Raw genomic sequence first — 20,538 nt, forward strand, 5'->3', positions numbered from 1 at the left:
TGAGAAATCGAAAACAGGATTTTAGAAATGTTTGCTAATTAATTAAAAAATAAACTAAAATATGACATTTACATAAGTATTCAGACCCTTTACTCAGTACATTTTTGAAGCACCTTTGGCAGCGATTACAGCATCGAGTCTTATTGGGTATGAAGCTACAAGCTTGGCACACCTTAATTTGGGGAGTTTCTCCCATTCTTCTCTGCAGATCCTCTCAAGCTGTCAGGTTTGATTGGGAGCATTGCTGCACAGCTATTTTCAGGTTACTGTAGAGATGTTCGATCGGGTTCTGGCTGGGCAACTCAAGGACATTCAGAGACTTGTACCGAAGCCACTCCTGCTTTCTCTTGCCTGTGTGTTTAGGTTCATTGTCCTGTTGGAAAATGAATTTTCATCTCAGTCTGATCCCTCAGGATCTCTCTGTACTTTGCTCTTTGCCTCAATTCTGAGTAGTTTCCCAGTCCCTGCCGCTGAAAAACATGCCCACAGCATGATGCTGCCACCACCATGCTTCACCGTAGGGATGATGCCAGATTTCCACGAGAAATGACACTTGGCATTCAGGCCAAAGAGTTTCATCTTAGTTTCATCAGACCAGAGAATCTTGCTTCTTGTGGTCTAAGAGTCTTAACGTGCATTTTGGCAAACTCAAAGCGGGCTGTCATGTGCCTTTTACTGAGGAGTGGCTTCCGTCTAGCTCTCTGGCCATTCTAACATAAAGGCCTGATTGGTGGAGTGCTGCAGAGATGGTTGTCCTTCTGGAAGGTTCTCCCATCTCCACAGAGGAACTCTAGTGCTCTGTCAGAGTGTCCATCTGGTTCTTGGTCACCTCCCTGAACAAGGCCCTTCTCCCCCGATTTCTCAGTTTAGCCGGGCGGCCAGCTCTAGGAAGAGTATTGATGATTCCAAAATTCTTCCATTAAAGAATGATGGAGCCCATTGTGTTCTTGGGGACCTTCAATGATGCAGACAGTTTTTGGTACCCTTCCCCAGATCTCTTCAAACAATTAATTCGACCTCATGTCTTGATTTTTGGTCTGACATGCACTGTCAACTGTGAGACCTTATATAGACAGGTGGGTGCCTTTCCAAATCATGTCCAATCAATTGAATTTACCACAGGTGGACTTCAATCAAGTTGTAGACACATCTCAAGGATGATCAAAGAAACAGGATGCACCTGAGCTCAATTTCGAGTTTCATAGCAAAGGATAATTTATGTGAATAAGGTATTCTGTTTTTTATTTGTAATACATTTGTAAAACATTCTAAAAAACTGTTTTCTCTTTGTCATTATGGGGTATTGTGTGTAGATTGCTGAGGATTTGTTTTATTTAATCAATTTTAGAGTCACAAAATATGGAAAAATTCAAGGGTCTGAATACTTTCCGAAGCCCTGTATAAGGTTGCTGCAGTTTGACAGGGTTTTCATCCCCATCAGGACCATCATGTGACCTGAGTATGAAAAACTGGTCACATCATAGCCCATAGAAATCATTTTCATAACTGATTAATCACTGTCATACCGTATAGGTTCCAGAGTTTTCCTAGTTAGGTTATCATATAAGGAAAAACTCCAGGCCCCGGGGGGGTGTAAACATTATGGTGCCACCAGTCTGCTTGCAGTTGTCAGTTATCGTCAGGTATGTGGATGATCAGGGATTCATTCAGGAATGTTTTTTGGGCTACTTTGATGTGTCAAATGGACGAAATGTGCAGTCGGTGTTTGACTTTGTGATTTCTGAGATGTCTGAGTTCATCTTTATGGAGAAACTTGTTGCCCAAACTTACGATGGCACGATGGCGCAGCTGTAATGGAATGTATCTGCTATTTGTATTCACAGCTAAGTCCTCTCCTGTTCCCTTCTTAAGAGGTGATGACCACTCCACTACCATTGTAATCTCTCTCCTGACATGAACTGAAGCCACATCTCATGTGCCCGCTCATCTACTGGCACGTTGAATGTTTCCTCTCCAAGCACTGTGAGTACCCCTATACATTTTCTCTCATTAATGTACATAGAGTCAATCACACATACAAACACAATCACATTATTACACATCTGTCATGTCTTGTTATGTCTGTTCCTGTCCTTTCTCTTCACTCTGTCTCTCTCTGCTGGTCTTTTTAGGTTACCTTCTCTGTCTCTCATTCTTCAGCTGTTCTACATCTCCCCTAACTAGCTCATTCACTCCTTCCCACCTGTTCTCTCTTCCCCCTCTGATTAGGTCTCTATTTCTCTCTCTGGTCCTGCTACTTTCAGTGTCTGATTCTTGTTTGTGTTTTTGATGCCAGAAGCAAGCTGTCGTCCCGTTTGCTTCCACCTTGTCCTATCCTGTCGGAGTCCGCCTGGCAGGTGCATCCTGCATTATACTAACGTTCTTTTTGTTCCATTGACTACGTTGGAAGAGGATTTATGCCATTCCTGTTTTTCATTAAAGAACTCTGTTTTCTGTTAAAACCGCTTTTGGGTCTTCACTCAAGTACATAACAGAAGAATCAGACCAAGAATGGACCCAGCGGCTCCGGACCCTTTTCACTCCGCCGTCGAGATCCAGGGAGCGATGCTAGGCAGACACGAGGAGGAATTGTCTGCTGCTCGACATGCCGTTGAAACCCTGGCCGTCCAAGTCTCTGACCTCACAAGACAGGTTCACCAACTCCACCTCGATCCACCGCCCACTTCCAGGGTTTCCGAGTCTCCGGAGCCCAGGATCAACAACCCGCCGTGTTACTCTGGGGAGCCCACTGAGTGCCGCTCATTCCTCACTCAGTGTGATGTGGTGTTCTCTCTCCAGCCCAACACTTACTCCAGGAGCGCAGCCCGCATCGCCTACGTCATTTCTCTCCTTACCGGACGGGCGCGTGAGTGGGGCACGGCAATCTGGGAGGCGAGGGCTGAGTGTATTAACCAGTATCAGGACTTTAAGGAGGAGATGATACGGGTTTTTGACCGTTCTGTTTTTGGGGAGGAGGCTTCCAGGGCCCTGTCTTTCCTATGTCAGGGGAATCGATCCATAACGGATTATTCTATTGAGTTTCGCACTCTCGCTGCCTCTAGTGACTGGAACGAGCCGGCTTTGCTCGCTCGTTTTCTGGAGGGTCTCCTCGTCGAGGTTAAGGATGAGATCCTCTCCCGGGAGGTTCCTTCCAGTCTGGACTCCTTAATAGCTCTCGCTATTCGCATAGAGCGACGGTTTGATCTTCGTCGCCGAGCTCGTGGAAAGGAGCTCGCGTTCTCCGTTGCTCCCCTCTCCACATCACTGCCACCTGCCGCATCACTGCCACCCTCCTCCGCCGGCTCGGATGCTGAGCCTATGCAGCTGGGGGTATCCGCATCTCGGCCAAGGAGAAGGAACGGAGAATCACCAATCGCCTCTGTCTCTACTGCGGCTCCGCTGGTCATTTTGTCACCTCATGTCCAGTAAAAGCCAGAGCTCATCAGTAAGAGGAGGGCTACTGGTGAGCGCAACTACTCAGGCCTCTCCTTCTGGATCACGCACTACTTTTCCGGTCCATCTCCGCTGGCCCGGTTCATCTGCTTCCTGCAGTGCCTTGATAGACTCTGGGGCGGAGGGCTGTTTTATGGACGAGACCTGGGCTCGGGAACATGACATTCCTCTCAGACAGTTAGGGAGCCCACGGCCTTGTTCGCTTTAGATGGTAGTTCTCTCCCCAAGATTCAGCGTGAGACGCTGCCTTTAACCCTCACTGTCTCTGGTAATCATAGCGAAACCATTTCTTTTTTAATTTTTCGTTCACCTTTTACACCTGTTGTTTTGGGTCATCCCTGGCTAGTGCGCCATAACCCTTCTATTAATTGGTCTAGTAATACTATCCTATCCTGGAATGTTTCTTGTCATGTGACCTGTTTAATGTCTGCTATCCCTCCTGTTTCCTCTGTCTCTTCTTCACAGGAGGAGCCTGGCGATTTGACAGGGGTGCCGGAGGAGTATCACGATCTGCGCACGGTGTTCAGTCGTTCCAAGGCCACTTCTCTCCTCCACACCGGTCGTATGACTGTAGTATTGATCTCCTTCCGGGAACTACTCCCCCGGGGTAGATTATACTCTCTGTCGGCTCCCGAACGTAAGGCTCTCGAGGATTATTTGTCGGTTTCGCTCGACGCCGGTACCATAGTCTCCTCCTCCTCTCCCGCCGGAGCGGGGTTTTTTTTTGTTCAGAAGAAGGACGGGTCCCTGCGCCCATGCGTGGATTATCGAGGGCTGAATGACATAACAGTTAAGAATTGTTATCCGCTTCCTCTTATGTCTTCAGCCTTCGAGATCCTGCAGGGAGCCAGGTTTTTCACCAAATTGGACCTTCGTAACGCCTACCATCTCGTGCGCATCAGGGAGGGGGACGAGTGGAAGACGGCGTTTAACACTCCGTTAGGGCACTTTGAATACCGGGTTCTTCCTTTCGGCCTCGTTAACGCTCCAGCTGTCTTTCAGGCACTAGTTAACGACGTCCTGAGAGACATGCTGAACATTTTTGTTTTCGTTTACATGGACGATATCCTGATTTTTTCACCGTCTCTCTCGATTCATGTTCAGCACGTGCGACGCGTCCTCCAGCGCCTTTTGGAGAACTGTCTTTATGTGAAGGCTGAGAAGTGCACTTTTCATGCCGCCTCTGTCCCTTTTCTCGGTTCCGTTATTTCCGCTGAGGGCATTAAGATGGATCCCGCTAAGGTCCAGGCTGTCATTGATTGGCCCGTTCCTAAGTCACGCGTCGAGCTGCAGCGCTTTCTGGGCTTCGCTAATTTCTATCGTCGTTTCATCCGTAATTTCGGTCAGGTGGCAGCTCCCCTCACAGCCCTTACTTCTGTTAAGACGTGCTTTAAGTGGTCCGTTTCCGCCCAGGGAGCTTTTGATCTTCTTAAGAATCGTTTTACATCCGCACCTATTCTTGTTACACCTGACATCTCTAGTCAGTTTGTTGTTGAGGTTGACGCGTCAGAGGTGGGCGTGGGAGCCATTCTTTCTCAGCGCTCTCTCTCTGACGGCAAGGTCCATCCTTGCGCGTTTTTCTCTCATCGCTTATCGCCGTCAGAACGTAACTATGATGTTGGTAATCGCGAACTGCTCGCCATCCGCTTAGCCCTAGGCGAATGGCGACAGTGGTTGGAGGGGGCGACCGTTCCTTTTGTCATTTGGACTGACCATAGGAACCTTGAGTACATCCGTTCAGCCAAACGACTTAATGCGCGTCAGGCTCGTTGGGCTCTGTTTTTCGCTCGTTTCGAGTTTGTTATTTCTTATCGTCCGGGCTCAAAAACACCAAGCCTGATGCTTTATCTCGTCTCTTCAGTTCTTCTGAGGTCTCCACCGACCCCGAGGGATTCTCCCTGAGGGGCGTGTTGTCGGGTTGACTGTCTGGGGAATTGAGAGGCAGGTAAAGCAAGCACTCGCTCACACTCCGTCGCCGCGAGCTTGTCCTAGGAACCTTCTGTTCGTTCCCGTTCCTACTCGTCCGGCCGTTCTTCAGTGGGCCCACTCTGCCAAGTTAGCCGGCCACCCCGGCGTTCGGGGTACGCCGCTTCCATTCGCCAGCGTTTCTGGTGGCCCACTCGGGAACGTGACGCGCGTCGATTTGTCGCCGCTTGTTCGGTCTGCGCGCAGACTAAATCTGGGAACTCTCCTCCTGCCGGCCGTCTCAGACCGCTTCCCATTCCCTCTCGACCGTGGTCTCACATCGCTTTAGATTTTATCACCGGACTGCCTTCATCAGCAGGGAAGACAGTTATTCTTACGGTTGTCGATAGATTCTCTAAGGCGGCTCATTTCATTCCTCTCGATAAGCTCCCTTCTGCTAAGGAGACGGCTCAGATCATTATCGAGAATGTTTTCCGAATTCATGGCCTTCCGTCTGACGTCGTTTCCGACAGAGGCCCGCAGTTCACGTCTCAATTTTGGAGGGAGTTTTGCCGTTTGATTGGGGCTTCCGTCAGTCTCTCGTCCGGCTTTCATCCCCAGTCTAACGGTCAAGCCGAACGGGCCAATCAGACTGTTGGTCGCATTTTACGCAGTCTTTCTTTTCGTAACCCTGCGTCTTGGTCAGAACAGCTCCCCTGGGCAGAGTACGCCCACAACTCGCTTCCTCGTCTGCTACCGGTCTATCCCCTTTTCAGAGTAGCCTCGGGTACCAGCCTCCGCTGTTCTCATCTCAGCTCGCCGAGTCCTGCGTCCCCTCCGCTCAGGCTTTTGTCCAGCGTTGCGAGCGCACCTGGAAGGGGGTCAGGTCGGCACTTTGCCGTAATAGGGCGCAGACTGTGAGGGCCGCTAATAAGCGTAGGACCAAGAGTCCTAGATATTGTTGCGGTCAGAGAGTATGGCTCTCCACTCAGAACCTTCCCCTTAAGACAGCTTCTCGCAAGTTGGCCCCGCGGTTCATTGGTCCGTTCCGTATTTCTCAGGTCATTAATCCTGTCGCAGTGCGACTTCTTCTCCCGCGCTATCTTTGTCGCGTTCACCCGGTCTTCCATGTCTCCTGTGTTAAGCCCGTTCTTCGCGCCCCCGCTCGTCCCCCCCCCCCCCCTCCTTGTCGAGGGCGCACCCATCTACAGGGTTCGTAAGATTTTGGACATGCGCCCTCGGGGTCGTGGTCATCAGTACCTAGTGGATTGGGAGGGGTACGGTCCTGAGGAGAGGAGTTGGGTTCCCTCTCGGGACGTGCTGGACCGTTCGCTGATCGATGATTTCCTCCGTTGCCGCCAGGTTTCCTCCTCGAGTGCGCCAGGAGGCGCTCGGTGAGTGGGGGTACTGTCATGTCTTGTTATGTCTGTTCCTGTCCTTTCTCTTCACTCTGTCTCTCTCTGCTGGTCTTTTTAGGTTACCTTCTCTGTCTCTCATTCTTCAGCTGTTCTACATCTCCCCTAACTAGCTCATTCACTCCTTCCCACCTGTTCTCTCTTCCCCCTCTGATTAGGTCTCTATTTCTCTCTCTGTTCCTGCTACTTTCAGTGTCTGATTCTTGTTTGTGTTTTTGATGCCAGAAGCAAGCTGTCGTCCCGTTTGCTTCCACCTTGTCCTATCCTGTCGGAGTCCGCCTGGCAGGTGCATCCTGCATTATACTAACGTTCTTTTTGTTCCATTGACTACGTTGGAAGAGGATTTATGCCATTCCTGTTTTTCATTAAAGAACTCTGTTTTCTGTTAAAACCGCTTTTGGGTCTTCACTCAAGTACATAACAACATCAATGATTTTACTCCTTGCTTGGACTAACTCATTCTTAGCTCTTTTGTCTAACTCTGTAGTCTACTGTTTTGTTGTTGTTTTTGTCTTCTCAGTTAAATCCTGTCCTGCCCTCAGTGGAAGAGTTGAGCTCTTCTCCTACACCATTCATCCACGATGAGCCTGTCCTGCACTGAAGCCTATGAACACCTCAACCGCTCTCAGTCTTTGACAATTTTATTAACACTCTTTGTCATCTATGTGCGTTTCATGTCTATATTGTGGTTCTCCCATCCTCCTCAATTGTTAAAGTCACAAGCCTCCACTGCAATACAGTGAGCACTAACTTTGTAACAATGCAATCTACCTGTCCTAATTTGAAGAAAAAAAAAACATGTTTTAATGTCCATGCTTCAATTAAGCACAAACACACTCACAACAGTGTCAAATGTGCAAATATCAGAAGTCTATAGTAAAACAACCAGGGACCTGTCTTCTATTATGTCTAATATGGAAGAAGTCTAATCTTATTATCAACAGCAATTCTATTAGGAAAGCTCTTACATCGGTTTAAGAAGGCGTCTATATTTTTGTTTTTTCGTAGTGCCGGGTAGTCCAGATCCAGGGCCAAGGCATTCATGGACTCCTGGGAAAAAAGAAAAATACATTTACTGTGTTTGAAATGGTTTTATGTCTTATATACAATTAATCTAAGAATTCAGTTCCCCTGCAAAAAAAAAAAAAAAAATACGGATAGTTCGGCGATGTTACATATTTAGATATTAGTTCACTTACCTTGAAAGCTGATGATCTAAATGTTGTCATGACGTTGCCCTGTTGGTGAGGTTTATGACCCCCCATAAATACCTTTCCCCCTTTTCTCTCTATACTCTACAGGGACGGACTATTGGAAAGCCCTTTGTTAACATAGACAGAGTATGGTAACATCAAAAGGTTGGGAACGGAACAATTTTTTGGTAATCCAACCAGTTGAAAGCATCTGTTGGAACTTAAAGAATATGATATCGGATCAGTTGTCGTCTGAGACATTATTACTGATGATAGGACGACATAAACTGTATCTTGGAAAGTCTACACATTCTAGTTATTGGATTCACATGGGATTGTTGTGCAATTTAAACGTTTAAATATGTAATTATTTATGAATCGATGAAATGTAATTTTAGTTTTTAAAATGAGAGAATTGTTTTCATAAGTAAAATATGCTCACTCAGTGGCCATGCCCAAGTGAATAGGCATTGGATGGAAATTATGAACCAACCCCTTTTCTACATTGCTATAAGAGCCCCAGTGACACAATTCACGGCAGACTAAGCTAACCCCAGCGTGAGCTCTGGTTGCGAATGGTTGAACAACTACAACCTAACATAATTTACACTTGTGTTCCCGATGACGTGAGGACTGATGTCCATACGTATAAAAGGGCTAATTTCAACATGAAGGTGACGATCGCCATGCTGGAAGGATGAATTTCGACTTCACCAGCCAGAATATTGCACGAGCTGAGTATGGCAATTAAGTATGAACTTTGAACTCTTATTCACTAAAGAAGTGATACATCCTAGACGCAGCAGCTGCAAACGTGCGTGGCCAAGGACAGGGACTACAGGGTACTACAACGTGTCTGTTCTACCACACGACGACAGAGTACAATGTATCCCCTCAGAAATATTCTTCAAAGGACAAGGGAGATCTCTGCTGTGCAACCCAGCCTTCCATCTTCCACCAATCTATCGAAATGCAGCTCTGAGTAAATCTTGCATTTTCCTTTTCCAAATGGGTGGTTATTAAGAATACATAAGATTCTGTATTTACGATAGCATAGCTTCATAAGGTCCGATAGAGACTCAATCCTTTTGTTCCTCAGTCTTCCCACTCTTTCATTCAAACCCAACCCCCTTTCTTTGTGTAACCAGCCGTCATATCGGTTCCATCCACTAGGGACGTTTTCTTTTATGACATAATTAGTAATCAATGTATGATCCATCCTGTGTATATGTAATTCTGTGTGATTATTTAGGTATTTAGTAAATAAATAATTAAACCAAATTTTGTATTGCTGATTTAACTTGTTATCCAGGGTTTGTGAAGATAACCAATAATTTTATGACATTCAGATGAGACTGAATAAAGTGACGATTAATAATTGACTGCTATTGATATAAACGATTACCAGATCTTGAAGAGTTTATTCGGAAACCAACAAAAACTGATTATGTTCCACTAACTTAACCACACAGGCACTAAGAATTAAGCAATGTACTGTATTGGGCTGGGCATGCATTCTAAGTAGTATTCTACTGTCTCATCTCCATCAAACAACCCAACAATAAAACGATACAATAAAATGTACTAATATTAATGGTTAAAAATCAAAAATACTAGGCTAATGAACTCAATATCTTTACCCTCCATCATCCCTTATTGCCCTCCATAGCAGTGTTCTCCCAAATGCAACACAGCTGGGAGAGAAGATGAGTCTGCTAATAGACAGCATAAGAAGAATATGACACAATGACTAGTACAGTCGTGGCCAAAAATTTTGAGAATGACACAAATATTAATTTTCACACAGTTTGCTGCTTCAGTGTCTTTAGATATTTTGGTCAGATGTTACTATAGAATACTAAAGTATAATTACAAGCATTTCATAAGTGTCAAAGGCTTTTATTGACAATAACATGAAGATGATGCAAAGAGTCAATATTTGCAGTGTTGATCCTTCATTTTTAAGACCTCTGCAATCTGCCCTGGCACGCTGGCAATTAACTTCTGGGACACATCCTGACTGATGGAAGCCCATTCTTGCATAATCAATGTTTGGAGTTTGTCAGAATTTGCAGGTTTTTGTTTGTCCACTCGCCTCTTGAAGATTGACCACAAGTTCTCAATGGGATTAAGGTCTGGGGAGGTTCCTGGCCATGGACCCAAAATATCGATGTTTTGTTCCCCGAGCCACTTAGCTATCACTTTTGCCTTATGGCAAGGTGCTCCTGGATGGTTGGGAGAAGTTGCTCTTGGAGGATGTGTGAGTGAGCCCACTCCCTTGGCTGAGAAGCAACCCCACACACAAATGGTCTCAGGATGCTTTACTGTTGGCATGACACAGGACTGATGGTAGCGCTCACCTTGTCTTCTCCGGACAAGCTTTTTTCCAGGTGCCCCAAACAATCGCAGAGAGAATTACTTTACCCCAGTCCTCAGCAGTCCAATCCCTGTACCTTTTGCAGAATATCAGTCTGTTCCTGATGTTTTGTCTGGAGAGAAGTGGCTTCTTTGCTGCCCTTCTTGCACCAGGCCATCCTCCAAAAACATTTGCCTCACTGTGCATGCAGATGCACTCACACCTGCCTGCTGCCCTTCCTGAGCAAGCACTGTACTGGTGTCCCGATCCTGAAGCTGAATCAACTTTAGGAGACAGTCCTGGCGTTTGCTGGACTTTTTGGGCGCCCTGAAGCGTTCTTCGAAACAATTGAACCGCTCTCCTTGAAGTTCTTGATGATCCGATAAATGGTTGATTTAGGTGCAATCTTACTGGCAGCAATATCCTTGCCTGTGAAGCCCTTTTTGTGCAAAGCAATGATGATGGCACGTGTTTCCTTTTAGGTAACCATGATTGACAGAGGAAGAAAAATGATTCCAAGCATCACTCTCCTTTTGAAGCTTCCAGTTTGTTATTTGAACTCAATCAGCTTGACAGAGTGATCTGCAGCCTTGTCTTCCTCACTCACACCTGTGTTCCTGAGAGAATCACTGACATGATGTCAGTTGGTCCTTTTGTGGCAGGGCTGAAATGTAGTGGAAATGTTTTTGGGGGATTCAGTTCATTTGAATGGCAAAGAGGGACTTAGCAATTAATTGCAATTCATCTGATCACTCTTCATAACATTCTGGAGTATACGCAAATTGCCATCATACAATCTGAGGCAGTAGACTGTGAAAATGAATATTTGTGTCATTCTCAAAACTTTTGGCCACGACTGTAGAGCTCTGCCTCTGATGTACAGGGACTGGGATGGCCTCCTGGTCAAGGTCATTCAACAGCATCCTTCTAAAACAAGTCACAGTGATATAAGGCAGACCTCTGCTGTCTAAAAACGGTCTACACTCCACCACACCAAGCTTATAGAGAGAGGGTAATCTATAAATACTTTACCTCTACCACACACAAACACACACTGTGAGGACAGATCTAGGGGTCAACTGGTGCTAACTAGGGGGAGGGAGGTGTCCTTGGCATGTGGAACAACTCCTTGATGAGTTCCTGATGATGCCCCTCATCCCTGATTCTCTGCTGAGTCCGCAATATCAAGTGTGCCTAGTGTGGTCTCAATAATATGATCCAAAGCCTATACTAAAGGCTATAGGATAGGCTAAACTACGAGTATGCTCGGAGAAGCACAGGGCAAAGTTAAATGTACTTCCTTCCCAAGTGTTTGCACTGCTGGGATGGTTTATATGAAACTAGGCTACACTGCATTGCACACTGCAATAGATAGGCATTCCCAATCATGAGCCCCGGGCAACCCTGCTCTTGCTGATGTAAACCCTTTTGTGCTGCCTAACTAATGACTGCTGTCTTTTTCCCAAAATATGTTTTGTTTGTCCAAAATATGCAATATCTGTGCCAGTGTTTCCATTGGGAAAATGTGGCGACGACAACGTGACAAGATTTACATGTACATGACATTTGAGAAATGTACCGAACCCATATGCATTGGGTCATTCTGGGCACTGTGGATGGAAGCCCAAATGGGTTATGCACCCATTGGGATCCCAACCAATGTACAGTTAATCCCCGTCATTTGGTTAGTGGTACAGTCAGTCATTCACCGTTCTCATTCTCGGAGTGGAAACGTTGTTAACAGAGTTCACAACCTGCTACACTTGTGAGGAATAAGCTTTGGTTTATTTATTGACAATCATTTTGCCTGTTGCCTGCATTTGAATTGTGAATGGGAGGCACGCTTCAGTTACAAGTTGAGAAATAACAATAGTAGCTCTTTTTAATCATGAACCAAAACTATTTTTAACACACAATTGAGTTTAGAAGTGTTGCACAATGAATGGGCTTATAAAATCACATGATTTACTTCAACAACAACCAGATGAAGAGCTACAGGAAAACTCCCTCTAAATAGTCTCTCCATGCTGTGAACGTGTGATAGTTGTGTTGTATAAATAAGATACAGTTGATGTCGGAAGTTTCATACACCTTAGCCAAATACATTTAAACTCAGTTTTACAATTCCTGACATTTATTCCTAGTAAAAATTCCCTATCTTAGGTCAGTTAGGATCACCACTTTATTTTTAGAATGTGAAATGTCAGAATAATAGGAGAGAATTATTAATTTTAGCTTTTATTTCTTTCATCACATTCCCAGTGGGTCAGAAGTTTACATACACTCAATTAGTATTTGGTAGCATTGCCTTCAAAATGTTTAACTTGAGTCAAACGTTTTGGGGTAGCCTTCCACAAGCTTCCCACAATAAGTGCATTTTGGCCCATTCCTCCTGACAGAGCTGGTGTAACTGATTCAGGTTTGGAGGCCTCCTTGCTCACAGACACTTTTTCAGTTCTTCCCACAAATCTTCTATAGGCCTGAGGTCAGGGTTTTGTGCTGGCCACTCCAATATCTTGACTTTGTTGTTCTTAAGTCAGTTTGCCACAATTTTGGAAGTATGCTTGGGGTCATTGTCCATTTGGAAGACCCATTTGCGACCAAGCTTTACCTTCCTGACTGATGTATTGAGATGTTGCTTCAATATATCCACATCATTTCCCTCCCTCAAGAAGCCATCTATTTTGTGAAGTGCACCAGTCCCTCCTGCAGCAAAGCACCCCCACAACATGCTGCCACTCCCGTGCTTCACGGTTGGGATGATGTTCTTCGGCTTGCAAGCCTCCCCCTTTTTCCTCCAAACATAACGATGGTCATTATACCCAAACAGTTCTATTTTTGTTTCATCAGACCAGAGACATTTCTATAAAACAAATTACGATCTTTGTCCCCATGTGCAGTTGCAAACCGTAGTCTGGCTTTTTTATGGCGGTTCTGGAGCAGTGGCTTCTTCCTTGCTGAGCGGCTTTTCAGGTTATGTCGATATAGGACTCGTTTTACTGTGGATATAGATACTTTTGTACCTGTTTCCTCCAGCATCTTCACAAGGTCGTTTTACTGTGTTGTTGTTCTGGGATTGATTTGCACTTTTTGCACCAAAGTACATTAATCTCTAGGACACAGAACGCGTCTCCTTGCTGAGTGGTATGACTGGCTGCGTGGTCCCATGTTGTTTACACTTGCGTACTATTGTTTGTACAGATGAACGTGGTACCTTCAGGCGTTTGGAAATGCTCCCAAGGATGAACCAGACTGGTGGAGGTCTACAATTTTTTTCTGAGGTCTTGGCTGATTTCTTTAGATTTTATCATGATGCCAAGCAAAGAAGCAAAGAATTTGAAGGTAGACCTTGAAATATAACCACAGGCACACCTCCAATTGACTCCAATTGACTCAAATGAAGCCAATTAGCCAGAAGCTTCTAAAGCCATGACATCATTTTCTGGAATTTTCCAAGCTGTTAAAAGGCACAGTCATCTTAGTGTATGTAAACTTCTGACCCACTGGAATTGTGATACAGTGTATTATAAGTTAAATAATCTGTCTGTAAGCAATTGTTCTAAAAATTACTTGCGTCATGCACAAAACTATAGTTTGTTAACGAGAAATGTGTGGGGTGGTTGAAAAACAAGTTTTATTAATTCAACCTAAGTGTATGTAAACTTCCAACTTCAACTGTACATGATGACTAACAAAAATACACAGGCCAATTTAAATTATGCAATTTAACCTATCGACGAATCAACATGATGGTCAAATGTGTTTACATCGAGTGGTATTTCCATCAATGAATAAAAAGCATTATTTTGCAATGGATTTTTTTTGCTCCAGGTCATTTTGGCCGGCAACAGTTTTATTATTATGGATTTTGGCCAAAAGACGTCAAAATTAGCTACACGACGGCAATTGCCTGCTAACGGAAACCCTGATCTGTGTGGCCTCCTGAGATAGTGTGCATGGGCGCTGAAAGGAGGCACAATTCAAACAGTCATCATTTGAATTTGACTTTAGGCTACTAAAACCATGAGTGCTTTGTGTTGGAGCCTGTTTCTTCCTATTCAGGAAATATGAGTTCGATCTACCCATTTGACAGTAACTCCTTAAATATCTCAGGGAAGAGCTTGGTGTGTTAAGTTCAAACCAGGGCTGGAATTCAGGGGGTGAAGATATTGACTTTTGTTATAGAAAATGGCTAAAAGCATAGGGCTACCCCTTTGAAAAACAGATAATGGGAGCGGATTATATAAAGCCATCTATAACAATGCATTAGTCCGCAATGCTTTATGCTAGAAACAAGCTGTAAAATGCCAGGGAAAGGCGTGACTCTGATGCATATGGGATATGTGTTGTTTGTCTCTATGTCATTACAACCTTCTATAGTTGAGGAGACAAAAATAAATTGACTTTGCTTGGGAAGTAATGTGTAATTCTGTCAATATCAATTGACGTTCGACATTTCAACAGGCTATTAAATGACATACTAACTCTAAATCAGTCAGGAGCAAGCCAGGTAGCCTAAGAAGGAAGAACAATAACTTATTGGGCTATATTACTATTATTTCAAGGCTGCCTGTCATTTTTTGAAATCAATTGTGAAGCATTTGTGATACGCTTCAGGCTGGCAGGAGCACTCAGCAATTCAACAACACGCCAACAACAGCACTTCAACAACATTCTAAGTACTTAGAATTAAATAATAATTTAATGAAAAATGCCTTATTAGGCTATACAGTCGTTCTACAGTGACTTTTAATTAGCTTGTAGAAACACAAGTTTGGCCAGTCTTTGGTTTGAGGATCGCGCAGTGAGCTATGCATGCCTAGCTTGTAAATGTAGCTTTATATTCCCACGCTATTTTGTAACAACAATATCATGGAATATAATAAGAATACATTTGAAAATTATAGTTTCCCAAATTAAAGAAAAGTTTCAAGTGCATATAAGCCTACCTGATGATATACGGCTGCTGTGTTAAACAACTAATGATTCATGCGGGGCTTTTATTAAAATCAAACTGTTTTCACCCCTACCCTTGTCCGCAACCTTCTGGCTACTCTGCCATGTAATGCTTACAAAACAAAGACCCGTTTCTAAAACGGCAAAGCTAAGGCTCTAGGTTTCCCAAAAGCATCGTAGGACTAAAATATTCTTCTGTCCATTTAGTGTCAATGGAATAAGATGCTAAGCACTAAGATGCTTTTGGGAAATGCAGCCTTGGTCTGCACTAGGAGTGAGGGTAAACGGTAGGAATGTTCTCTGCTGTCCGCTTTATGTTTTAATTATTATTTTGGGTAACCACTGCTAGCGGTCATCAGCTAACCTTTAGCTCGGAAAGCTCTCGCCAGTCTGTACAACGCAATTCAAAACAAAGCATACCGGATCTATTCTCTCTCCATACCCCCAATGTCCTACCGCAAGTTCTGAACCTTTTCACCTGGATCACCACAGCTAGCTAGCTGCAATTGGAATGACAATTCCTGGTTTAACATCCCTGTCCCGAAGCTAACACCAATTCGCCTGGAGTTAGCCAATGCTAGGCACATATCCCGGCTAGCAGAAGAAGACCAACAGCCACTCCTGGGCTATAATACCCCTTTTCTCCAACTGTCCCGGAATCCCTTCTACTGCCGGTACGGGGCATGGAACACCGCTGATCCTTCACGACTGGACTACCAACAAAATCTGCTCGAGGGGGTACTCAAACTGGCCCGCTAACATTAGTTGTCTAGACCACACCGGACTGTTAGCTCAAGAGTCCCATAGGACAAATTCTTTGGCCACTTTACCTATTCTGCCAATAGGCTTGGTTTACCACACGGAGCCCTGCTGATCCGTCTGCCGACATATTCAGCATGAGGGGGCCACAACAGACTTTTTTCAGTCGTAACGTCCTTCTAAGGCCCTCATTCTAACTGCTATCCGAGGCCTCTAGCTGACTGAAGCCACTCACTTGACTCCCATGATTACTCGGCTACGCATGCCTCTCTCTAACGTCAATATGCCTTGTCCATTGCTGTTTTGGTTAGTATGTATTGCCTTATTTCACTGTAGAGCCTCTAGCTCTCATCAATACGCCTTAATGAACACTTTAATTCCACCTCCAACACATTCGGTGACATCACCTGGTTTAAATGATATTCCTAGAGACAATATCTCTTTCATCGTCACTCTATGCACAGGTTTACCCCGACTGAATTGACATCCTATCATACATTTGTATGTACATTATGCCTTGAATCTATTCTACCGCTCCCAGAAATCTGTTCCTTTTACTCTCTGTTCTGAACGTACAAGCCGACCAGTTCTTTTACCATTTAGCCGTACCCTTATCCTACTCCTCCTCTGTTCCTCTGGTGATGTGGAGGTTAACCCAGGCCCTGCAGTGCCTAGCTCCACTCCTATTTCACAGGCGCTCTCATTTGTTGACTTCTGTAACCGTAAAAGCCTTGGTTTCATGCATGTTAACATTAGAAGCCTCTTCCCTAAGTGTCACGTTCTGACCTTTATTTCCTTTGTTTTTGTATTCATTATTTAGTATGGTCAGGGCGTGAGTTGGTGTGGGCAGTCTATGTTTGATTTTCTATGATTTGGGGATTTCTATGTTTCGGCCTAGTATGGTTCTCAATCAGAGGCAGGTGTCATTAGTTGTCTCTGATTGAGAATCATAATTAGGTAGCCTGGGTTGCACTGTTTGTTTGTGGGCGATTGTCTATGTTGATTGCTTGTTTCAGCACAGTTCGCATTAGCTTCACGGTTGTTATTGCGTTTATTGTTTTTGCAGTGTTTTAGTGGTCAGTGTTTTCTTTATTAAAATTAATTATGAACACCTACCACACCACATTTTGGTCCTCCGATCCTTCTCACCTCTCCTCTTCAGATGAAGAGGAGGACGACCGTGACACTAAGTTTGTTTTATTCACTGCCCTAGTACACTCTGCAAACCCGGATGTCCTAACCGTGTCTGAATCCTGGCTCAGGAAGACTACAAAAACCCTGAAATTTCCATCCCTAACTATAATATTTTCCAACAAGATAGAACTGCCAAAGAGTTCTGTCCTACTATCCAGGTCTATACCCAAACAATTTGAGCTTCTACTTTTAAAAATCCACCTTTCCAGAAACAAGTCTCTCACCGTTGCCGCTTGCTATAGGCCACACTCTGCCCCCAGCTGTGCCCTGGACACCATATGTGAACTGATTGCCCCACATCTATCTTCAGAGCTACTGCTGCTAGGTGACCTAAACTGGGACATGCTTAACACCCCGGCCATCCTACAATCTAAACTAGATGCCCTCAGTCTCACACAAATGATCAATGAACCCACCAGGTACAGGCCCAAATCTGTAAACATGGGCACCCTCATAGATATCATCCTAACCAACTTGCCCTCCAAATATACATCTGCTGTTTTCAACCAAGATCTCAGCGACCACTGCATCATTGCCTGCATCCGTAATTGGTCCGCGGTCAAATGACCACCCCTCATCACTGTCAAACGTCCCCTAAAACACTTCAAAGTGCAGGCCTTTCTAATCGACCTGGCCCGGGTATCCTGGAAGGATATTGACCTCATCCTGTCAGTAGAGGATGCCTGGTCATTCTTTAAATAAGTATGCCCCTTTCAAAAAATTAGAACCAGGAACAGATACAGCCCTTGGTTCTCTCCAGACCTGACTGCCCTTGACCATCACAAAAGCATCCTATGCAACTTTTCAGGGAAGTTAGGAACCAATATACACAGGCAGGTAGGAAAGCTAAGGCTAGCTTTTTCAAGCAGAAAATTGCATCCTGTAGCGCAAACTCAAAAAAGTTCTGTGACACTGTAAATTCCATGGAGAATAAGAGCACCTCCTCCCAGCAGCCCACTGCACTGAGGCTAGGAAACACTGTCACCACTGATAAATCCACTGTAATTGAGAATTTCAATAAGCATTTTTCTACGGCTGGCCATGCTGTCCACCTGGCTACCAATTGTTGCAACCCCTATTACTGGCCTGTTCAACCTCTACCCAAATCCACATTTGTATGTTCTGAAAGATTCAAAATCTGGACCCCTAATATTGAAAATTATCTTCCAAAATTTTTGCAACCCCTATCGCCTGTTCAACCTCCCCCTCTTATTGAAAAGGGGGTGACAAAGGGGGTGATACTCTAGACCCAAACTGCTAGGCCTATATCTATCCTACTCTGTCCTTGAAAGCCAAGTTAACAAACAGAGCTGGTCATGCTAAATGATATCATAACCGCCATCGATAAGAGACAATACTGTGCTATATCAACAGCCTCTATCCAAATCGGAGAGCCTGTTGTTCGGACCTCTGGCAGGCTCTTTTCTCTGTATACATCAATGATGTCGCTCTTGCTGCTGGTGATTCTCTGATCTAGTCGATGAACAGCATTCTCTAAGTGAGAATGCTGTTCAACAGATTCAACACCATAGTACCATTGTCATCAAGCTCGAGACCCTCTCGACCCCGCCCTGTGCAACTGGGTACTTCTTCCTGCTATGCAATCTGGTTCCTCAGAGCTGGTCATCCCTGTTCACCCACGGTGCACCTCAGCTCAATCATCAAGTTTGCTCAAGGTCTTAAATGATATCATAACCGCCATCGATAAGAGACAATACTGTGCAGCCGTATTCACCGACCTGGCCAAGGCTTTCGACTCTGTCAATCAACCCATTCTTATTGGCAGAGTCAACAGCCTCGATTTCTCAAATGATTGCCTCGCCTGGTTTACCAACTACTTCTCTGATAGAGTTCAGTGTGTCAAATCGGAGAGCCTGTTGTTCGGACCTCTGGCAGGCTCTTTTCTCTGTATACATCAATGATGTCGCTCTTGCTGCTTGTGATTCTCTGATCCACCTCTACGCAGACGACACCATTCTGTATACTTCTGGCCCTTTGTTGGACACTGTTAACTTCATGCTCCCTGTTCAGAGGGAACACCCCTAACCTCCAGACGAGCTTCAATGTCAAACTAACTGCCTTCCAGGACACCTACACCACCCGATGTTACAGGAAGGTCATAAAGATCATCAAGGACACCTACCACCCGAGCCACTACCCCGCTATCATCCAGAAGGCGAGGTCAGTACAGGTGCATCAAAGCTGGGACCGAGAGACTGAAAATCAGCTTCTATCTCAAGGCCATCAGACTGTTAAACAGCCACCACTAACATTGAGTGGCTGCTGCCAACACTGACACTGACTCAACTCTCCTTCCGTGGCCTCCAACTGCTCTTAAATGCAGGTAAAACTAAATGCATGCTCTTCAACCGATCACTGCCCGCACCTGCCCACCGGTCCAGCATCACTACTCTGGACGGCTCTGACTTAGAATATGTGGATAACTACAAATACCTAGGTGTCTGGTTAGACTGTAAACTCCCCTTCCAGACTCACATTAAGCATCTCTAATCCAAAATGAAATCTAGAATCGGCTTCCTATTTCGCAACAAAGCATCCTTCACCCATGCTGCCAAACATACCCCCGTAAAACTGACCATCATACCGATCCTCGACTACAGCGATGTAATTTATAAAATAGCCTAAAATAGCCTAAAAAATAGGCCAAAACTCTACTCAACAAATTGGATGCGGTCTATCACCGTGCCATCCGTTTTGTCACCAAAGCCCCATATACTACCCACCACTGCGACCTGAACTCTCTCGTTGGCTGGCCCTCGCTTCACTCTCGTCGCCAAACCCACTGGCTCCAGGTCATCTACAAGTCTCTGCAAGGTAAAGCCCTGCCTTATATCAGCTCACTGGTCACCATAGCAGCACCCACTCATAGCACACGCTCCAGCAGGTATATCTCACTGGTGACCCCCAAAGCCAATTCATCCTTTGGCCGCCTTTCCTTCCAGTTCTCTGCTCCCCAATGACTGGAACGAACTGCTAAAATCACTGAGGCTGGAGACTCATATCTCCCTCACTAGCTTTAAGCACCAGCTGTCTTAGCAGCTCTAAGATCACTGCATAATGCCATTCCAGTGTTTAATAAATCTTCTTTGGGATAGGGGGCAGCATTTTCACTTTTGGATGAATAGCGTGCCCAGAGTAAACTGCCTCCTACTCAGTCCCAGATGCTAATATATGCATATTATTAGTTGTATTGGAAAGAACACACTCGGAAGTTTCTCAAACTGTTTGAATGATGTCTGTGAGTGTAACAGAAGTCATATGGCAGGCAAAAATCTGAGAAAAAATC

The 20,538-nt window shown here is 44.9% G+C and overlaps 1 protein-coding gene across 1 annotated transcript in view; it reads right to left on the reverse strand.

The window, feature by feature from the left end:
* LOC135557144 (rho-associated protein kinase 2-like) overlaps nucleotides 1-20,538 on the reverse strand; it is a 109,858-nt gene that overhangs the window by 75,254 nt on the left and 14,066 nt on the right. Inside the window, exon 2 of the mRNA XM_064990357.1 lies at nucleotides 7,742-7,823. Within this exon, the coding sequence (XP_064846429.1) occupies nucleotides 7,742-7,823 (82 nt within the window). The remainder of the gene's footprint in view (nucleotides 1-7,741; nucleotides 7,824-20,538) is intronic.

This window comes from Oncorhynchus masou, chromosome 16 (assembly GCF_036934945.1).
Source record: "Oncorhynchus masou masou isolate Uvic2021 chromosome 16, UVic_Omas_1.1, whole genome shotgun sequence".
Classification (NCBI taxonomy): Eukaryota; Metazoa; Chordata; class Actinopteri; order Salmoniformes; family Salmonidae; genus Oncorhynchus; species Oncorhynchus masou.